Raw genomic sequence first — 8,863 nt, forward strand, 5'->3', positions numbered from 1 at the left:
CCTCACATTTTCTTGTGACTGTCCTGACCAGTTCTGGTTCCTGACCATTGCGTTATCACACTGACTTTTATGGGTTGGTAGAAGGATGATAGGATGTGTTTGGAAATTTGAGGTCATCGACAAGGATAATAGATTAGGACTTGGTACATTCTCTGTTAAAGTGAGTAAGAGTAATGACGGCTAGCATAAGTAGCATTCACTTCTGTTTTCGGCATTTGGAGGTCATTTTCAACAAGAAGGGAAATAGCGCAGATGAAATCAGAGAAAGAATAAACAAGGGCAGAGCAGCGACCCGTGCCTTAAACTCTCTTCTCTGGCAAAAAACAATTCGACGAGAAAATAAAAAAACACATTTACGGTAGTATAGTCCAAAGTATTACACTTTACGGTTCGGAAGTATGGGACGCAGCCAAAGCTAATAGAAACAAACCTATGACGACAAAAATTTATTATCTGAGACAAAGCTGCGGTAGATCGAATCTGGAGAGAGTTAGAAACGAACAAATAAGACACGAAATGAAAATGGAGCAAAATATCAATGATGACAATGATGACATAGAAAGAAAACAATTAATCTAGTTCGGGCATGTTAAAAGAATGCCAGAGTACAGATGGCCTAGAAGAGTACTGGAATGGATCCCTCCTGAAAAAAGAAAGATACGGAGAAGTTGGCGCAACGATAGTGATGACTCAATGGGTGGCAAGAGACTTAAAACTGCATATCTGCACATGACAGAAAAAGATGGAAATTGGGGGGAGGAAAAGCGGCGACGGCCGTAATCAATCCGTTAATATATATATATATATATATATATATATATATATATATATATATATATATATATATATATATATATATATATAAATATATATATACAGTGCTAGTCAAAAGTCCGTTTTCCCCCTCGTATCTTTTGAACGGTTATTGTTATAATAGTGAAATTTGGAGGGAGGTAATACACATACGTAGGCTTCTGAACTAGTCATAACAGGTGACGTAATAGTGACAGATGACGTTACAGCGCCACTGTGACAGATACTTTTAAATGGGACCTTATGGCAAGTGATACCTCGTTTGAAAGGTATTGAAAATACCCATTCAGTCATAATAATTTTGTTTGAGTTTAAGCTCATTTTGATGAATAAATTAAATAAATACTAAAATTGTAGCTTCTCATTTAATTGATAAATATTTAACAACCAGTTCTTATAGTAAGTGTTCAAAATGTGCTCCATCTACTTCCTGACAGTAATGCAACCTATTTCTAGACTAACTCTTGCCGTACTCGTTCAAATGTGTCAGGAGAAATTGCCCTACATTCTTCAACAATTCGTTGTTTCAAAATGCCAATATTATCGGTTGCTGTACCTTAAACTTTAGATTTCAAGTATCCCCACAGAAAAAAATGTAATGGTGTGAGGTCCGGTAACCGAGCTGGCCATTCTATTGTACCTCGTCGTCCAATCCATCTACCACGATATTCCTCATCTAGGTAACGTCTAACTGCACCATAATGGTGTGCAGGAGCACCATCTTGTTGAAACGTTATTTCCAAGTTGCCGAATTCATCTGGATTATCCTCCAGAATTTCAAGTATTAATGGTTCAATTGCAATTTGTAACATCTCCAGATACACTTCACCGGTTAAGTTAGTATTGAGAAAAACATGCCCAACTATTTGGTTTCCCAAAATACCTGCCCAAACATTTATTTTTTTTGGAAATTGAGTATGTGTTTCACGAAAGACGTGAGGATTTGTGTCACTCCAATACCTCACATTGTGTGTGTTAACATTTCCATTGAGAGAAAAAGTACTTTCGTCACTAAATGAAATTTTTTTTATGTAATTGGGCTGTTGGTTAATTTTATTGGACATATTTTCACAGAATTCTAGTCTTCGGTCGGGGTCATCATCTGAAAGTTGGTGCACAATTTTTAATTTGTATGGATGAAATTTGTTTTCAGCCAACACTCGGTGTACTGTCTTTTGACCGATTCCATAGATATAGGCAACTTGGGCTGTAAAAGAAGTAGGGTTCACTACCATTTCTGAAATTATGTTAATTTTTTTGTCGTCACTAATTGTTGGTCGACCAGATCGTTTGACATCTTGAACACTACCTATTTGTTTAAACTTCCGAAGAAGCTTCCTCAAATAAGCTCTCGATGTAGGGCGATCGGTGTACCTCTCATTAAAAAGACGTTCCGCTGCATGAAAATTATTTCCACATTCACCAATTATTAACACAGCTGCTACTTTGTCGGCTACAGTACGTACCATTCTGCCTTTGTAAAATGTAAACGTCTCGTTAAACAATAGTTAAACTAAATAATAACTAAGAACAACTAATTAAAAACAACTTGACTAAACTTGAATTGACTAAACTAGGCAGAAACAGAAACTAAATATTCAGGTATAAACGCGTTTGCAAACTAAAAGTAACTAGAGAATTGACTAAACTGAGTAGAAACAGAAACTAAATATTGAGCTATAAACGCTTTTGCAAACTAAAAACAACTAGAGAATTGACAAACGTCAAATTTTTTGACAAATAACCAAAGGCGGACGTTAGAATTTTTATTAAATAAATGTCAAACCAGAACTTAATGTTCATTTTCTTTATTTATTCGCCAAAAACATCTTAAATCCAAACAAAATTAAAATGATTGAATAGGTATATTAAAATATTTCTAGTTTCGCATTTAATTAATAAATATTCTAAGGTTCGCCTCTAGTTAATTGTCAAAAAAGTTGATGTTGACGTACAAACAATTAGAGAATTGAAAAATGTCAACTTTTTGACAAGTAACCAGTGGCGGAGGTTTTAATATTTATTAATTAAATGCGAAACGGCAATTTTAGTATTTAATTAATTTATTTATCAAAATAAGCTTAAACTTAAATAAAATTAGTATGGTTGAATAGGATTTTTTAATACCTTTCAAACGAGGTATCACTTGCCATAAGGTGCAATTTAAAATTATCATTTTAAATTGCACCTTAGTGCACTTTAAATTGCACCTTTTATAATAGTGAAATTTAATATTATTATTTAAATTTCACTATTATAAGTAAAACCGTTCAAAAGATACGAGGGGGGGAACGGACTTTTGACTAGCACTGTATATATATATATATATATATATATATATATATATATATATATATATATATATATATATATATATATAAGTATATATATATAGGTATATATATATATATATATAGATATATATATATATATATATATATATATAGGTATATATATATATATATATATATATATATATATATAGATATATAAATATATATATATATATAAATAGATATATAAATATATATATATATATATATATATATATATATATTTATATATATATATATTTATATATATATATTTATATATATATATATATATATATATATATATATATATATATATATACAGGGGCAAAAGGGACCGGACTAGAAATAAACATCCAAGAGACAAAAAAACTAACGCAGGCAAATGCTAAGGGAAACAGACGCACAGTTGAATTAAAGGACGATATTGAAACTGTCCCACATATCTGGGAGATACATTAAAAACGATTGGAACAGAAGAACCAGAAATTCAAAGAAGAATGATAAAGGGAAACAAAGCTTACTTTTCACTTGCCCATGTGTTCCGCTCTCAAAACACAAACTGGAGATCGAAGATCAGTGTCTACAAAACTATTATCAGACAGTTAGTATGTTATGGAAGCGAGACATGGGTGATGACAGAAGACACAAAACGAAAGCTGGAAGTCTTTAAAACAAAAGTTCTAAGAAAGATATTTGGACCTATTAACGAAAACCGAGTATGGAGATCCAGGAACAACCATGAACTTTACCAACTGTTCAAAGGGGCAACGATCTCAGAATTCGTCAAACTTCAGATACTTCTATGGGCTGGTCATGTAGTGGGAATAGAGACTGAAAGATTACCAAAAAGAGCTCTAGATAGTAAAATGCAGGCGCAAGACCAAAAGAAAGGCCACGGGATGGTGCGATGATGAAGTGGCAGCGGACGCGCAAAATTTGATAGACGTGACAATCTGGAGAAGACCGGCGCGGGACCGGCAAGGTTGGAGCCATAGTTTGGAGGAGACCAAGGCTCGGTTTGGGCTATAGCGCCATTGGAGAGAAAGAGAGAGAGAGAAAGAGGGAGAGAGAGAGAGAGAGAGAGAAGGATGTAAGGCTGAGTTTGGAAATTTGGGGTTATCGACAAGGATGACAGATTGGTACATGGTACCCTCCCGGTTAAAGTGAGTGAGAGTGAACTACGACTCACGTAGGCAGAATCGCGACCCTGAAGTAGACCTAACTTTACCGGGATCGTAAAATCTATCTATTTCTATATATTTTAAAAATATATAGAGATAGCGGGTAGATAATGTATATATTTTTAAAAAGCATATTAGTATGAAGGAATAAAATCTTTTAACTTACATGGTCCGGGTTCAGGATCGGCGAAGAATTCAGTATTAGCTGAAAAGTTAAACATAAAAGTATATAAATAATATAACGTAAATCTATGGAATAAATTCATTATTTAAAAACAGACGACAATGACTGTTTATAATGCCGTCCCAAACATTCACCTTCTCAGAATATTGTGACCTATATTCTTCCATTCACTGTGGATTTTTACTTGCGCAATTTTGATATGTCTGGCGGTTTACGTGACTCTTCATAAAACCCAAGCATGAAAGCAGCTTCATTTGAAAAAAGTACCTTTTCTATGAAACTCTGATCTCTGTTACATCGTTCCATTATGGTTTCGCAGAATTTAATTCTTCTTTTAAAGTTATGTTCTAACAATGCCTGGATCAGATGTACTTTGCATAGACGGCACTTGTTCTTTTTTAGCACTCTAATAACAGTTGATTGGTGGACATTATGCGACCTGCTTCGAACTGGTATGAAACAATTCACCATGAAAGTTGAGTCTGAAGCGTCTTTGCCATTCCTTTATTTTTTTATTTAGAAACACCCACCTCACAGTTTTTCTTATTCTGTGTACAAGAAACCCATTCATACAAACAGTTATCTCAATGCCCAGCCACATCTTCACCCCACCCATCACTCTATTCAGTTATCAACACTCTTGTTTCCTGTTCCATAAGGCTTAGTGACGACAATCACAGATTATTCGAAATCAACTCAATCCAATCCAAACACTCTTAAAAAACGGCTGCCACAAAACCCAAATTAATAGAAGCATTCAAAAACATCTAAAGCCCATTTCATCCAGAAAAGAAAACCTGCTCCAAGAAAACCACTACTTACTACAAGTTGTCCAATCTGGTCAGATCTGCGGTAGAAAAAGCTTGGTATACTGCACTAATCGAGGCAAGGCTTATAATTTATAAAATGAAAATTTTTGCTTTTTTCTTATTTATTAATACGTTCCCTTAATCCAATCAAATAAATTTACTTAGAAAATTTGTGCAGATTTTCATTACGAAGATTTGGTAAAGTTTGTTTAGCAGTAAATGGTTGATTTCAATTAGTACCGACTATAAACATCCTGGCTTAACTGTTAACAGTATAAAAGGCCGGGTTTCAGGTAAAATTTAAATATGTTTCCTGATAAAATTTGTCAATCTTCATTTCTTAATGTTGTTTTAATTGCGTACAATCCAAACTCATTATAATTTCATTAATACAAATAAGGCTTATATTGACGAAACTGTACTGATAAGAGGGTTTTTCTAATTCTATGGTAGTATTTAAATAATAAGTAACCAGTATTTAAATACGAGTTCTTGATAAAATTTGTTTGTCTTTATGTATCAATGGAGCTTCTTCTAGTGTTCTGGTAAAGAAGAAACATTTATCTGTAGACGCAAAGCAAATTGTAAGAACTATATACAGTACCTTATTTAAAAGAGGAGTTGACACAACTTCCGCTACGAGTAAAATATGCGATTTAACAAAAATACCTCTGACCACAGTAAAAAGAATTACATCAAATCCTATAGAAACAAGAAAAATGTAAATATTCGAGTTTCATCAAATATATGGACGAAGCCGATAAGGACTTGATACGTCGAAAAGTCTATATCATGTACGAAGAGCAACGCATACCTACATTAAGAGCTCAGAAGCAACGGCAATGTTGACGAAACCCAAATAAGCTGTAGCCTCACCAGCTTATGGAAAATTTTTAAAAGTATGGGCTTTTGATATCGTATAATTGACAAAAGACCAGTAATTATGGAATCTCATAGACTACAAAATGGCATTACGAGTATATAACTTCGATTCCTTTCTGAAAATCGTCCAATAATTTACGTCGACGAGACATGGTTTGACACACATTCAACACGACCTGATGGATTTGCCGATTCCTACGGTAAATGTAAGATAAAAGCTCCGTCAAATAAAGGGAAAAGAATAACGATTTTACATGCTGAATCAGAAAATGGTTGGGTTCTAAATGCCCTGAGGCATTTTGCAACGAATATTAAAGAGTCCTGCGTCGACTACCATGAAGATACAACGGCAGAACTTTTTGAAGAATGGTTCAAAAATAATCTTATGCCAAACATTCCTCAGAATAGCGTAATAGTAATGGACAATGCAAGCTATCACAGTCGCCAACTAAGTAAGGCTCCAAACTCGAATAATACTAAATTCAAAATTACATGGAGACGAATGATACGTATTTTGAAGAATGTTACATCAAACAAGAGCTTTTAGAAGTTTTAAAGGCATTTTCTATAAAAAAAAAGTATATGTTTGTGATAAATCGGCAGAGGAAATGGGACATACAGTGCTGCGGCTTCCACCCTATTATGGTATGTTTAATCCCATAGAACCAATGTGGCACGAATTGAAGTCTAACGTGAGGTCACAATATATTTCTCCAACGTTAAGTAGTACTGTTGTAGAGTTAATAAGACAATGTGTCAATGATATTCTTCCAAGTAGTTAGAGAAATTCAGTCCGAAATTGAACCGATCATAATTAATTTAGATGAGAATAGCGATAGAGAAACAGAACTATGTGTGGAGTGATACTGTCATCAAATCTACAAATGTTGCGATTAAAAAAAACCGTTCTTCTCAGAACCACAAATTATTATTATTGTTTGTTTTTCTATAATCTCAGCAATTAAAATAGATTTAATTTATTTTAAAACTCATTTAAAAACATTAATTTCGGGTATATAAGGCAAAGCAATATATTTTACATCCTTTTTTTTTGTTTTTGTCGTCGTAATTACTGTAAATTTTGTGGATCCTTTGCTTTATTATAGGAGTACTGTCTAGTCAGTGTTAATTGTCAAAAGACCAACTCTGTCTACCTCGTTTGCATATCACTCCGGACCTGTCTTAACAATGGACCAAGTCAGATAAATTTAATAATATTTACGACCGCACTAATTGAAGTCAACCATTTCTGCTAAACAAACTTTACCAAATTTGCCCGGTTGTCAGAGAGTTATGGGTTTATCGAAAATTAAAACACTTTTTTGCTCGCTCGCCAAGTACAAAACGAAAAGACCCGCAAACACTTGCGTAATATTTTGAATCCATAAAACAAATTTTAGACTTACCCTGATATAACAGGACTGAAAAAGTTATAGCAAGTAAAACAAATTTCATTTTTTCGTCTGGTTATGAACTGCACTACCGGAATTTTAGTACAAACTGGTCCGTTATTAATGAGGATCAATACATTTATTTGTTTAATATATACTCGGATAGTTGTAATTGATAATACTATCAGATATAGCCAAACTTGGCCAATCAGAAAGATGCAACTATCTTATTGAATTTAATTAGATGTATCGGTATGATAATTTTGCATTATATAATTTGTAATCTGTGAAAGCAAAAATAACAAATAACTGAAAAATGCAATATACATATATATATATATATATATATATATATATATATATATATATATATATATATATATATATATATATATATATATATACTAAACGAGAAAAAAGAAACAAAAAACACAAGAAAAACTGTAAAAGAGCATTCCTTTCCTTAAAAAAGGAAGAAGAACAGGAATGAAGTTAATGTCTTGTAAGGGATTTTTTTTATTTGTTTTGTATGATGAGAGAGTGATATATCTAGCTCAAGTTGTCGATGTCGATTCTTTTATTTAGGGACGCTGCTGGATGTTTTAGAATTTGACATATTTCAAGGATGGATAGCTTGTGATAATTTTGTTGTTTGCACAGTATTTTGGTATTCGTGAAATCGATACTGTGTATAGTTGAAATGGTCTTTTTGTGCAAGGGTACGAGATGGTTTAGAAATCCTAATGTCGGTTATCTGGGACGTTAGTCGACCTTGAAGAGAGCGGCTAGTCTAGCCAATGTAGCAGGAGTTGCACTCTGCACAGGGTATATGATAGACGACATTAGAGGGGCCAATGGAGTTTTTGTCTTCGAAAATAACTTTCCTAAGGTTCTTTACGGCTATTTTAACAGGTAAGTCTCTAAAAAGTTTGTTAAGCTTGTTAGTGATTTGTGGGAAGTACGGGAGCGAAGCATATTTTGTGGTTTGTTCAGGAGTGAGAGGGGACTTATTCATCTGTATTTTGTTAGAAATGGACGCTAATGTTAGCCCGTTGGGTTTTTCAGTAATGGACTGCCCATAGCTTTTGGAATGTAGAAATTTATTAATGATGATGACTAATCTGTTATCCGGTGTGCGAATAATTCGCATATCTAAAAACGGGATACTGTTATCAACCTCAAATTCACATGTAAATTGTAGATGAGAATCAAAGCAGTTAAAAACTGATTAGGTGTCCACCGTTTTGTCCGACGGGGTTGCTAAAATCAGATCGTCGACATACCGTTT

General features: G+C 33.5%; 1 protein-coding gene across 43 annotated transcripts in view; it reads right to left on the bottom strand.

Annotated features, from left to right (window-relative positions):
- LOC140441182 (uncharacterized) overlaps positions 1-7,746 on the bottom strand; it is a 59,586-nt gene extending 51,840 nt beyond the window's left edge. For 23 of the 43 annotated variants that reach the window (XM_072531739.1, XM_072531740.1, XM_072531734.1 and 20 more), the window contains exons 1-2: positions 7,591-7,745; positions 4,476-4,514 (exon numbers count right to left, since the gene is read on the bottom strand). In XM_072531739.1, coding sequence (XP_072387840.1) covers positions 4,476-4,514; positions 7,591-7,639 — 88 coding nt within the window. In that variant the 5' untranslated portion in view covers positions 7,640-7,745. Of the gene's footprint in view, positions 1-4,475; positions 4,515-7,590 lie in introns of all 43 variants that reach the window. The other 20 variants (XM_072531715.1, XM_072531736.1, XM_072531738.1 and 17 more) reach the window with 3 other exon arrangements.
- Positions 7,747-8,863: the final 1,117 nt, after the last annotated feature.

This window comes from Diabrotica undecimpunctata, chromosome 5 (assembly GCF_040954645.1).
Source record: "Diabrotica undecimpunctata isolate CICGRU chromosome 5, icDiaUnde3, whole genome shotgun sequence".
NCBI lineage: Eukaryota > Metazoa > Arthropoda > Insecta > Coleoptera > Chrysomelidae > Diabrotica > Diabrotica undecimpunctata.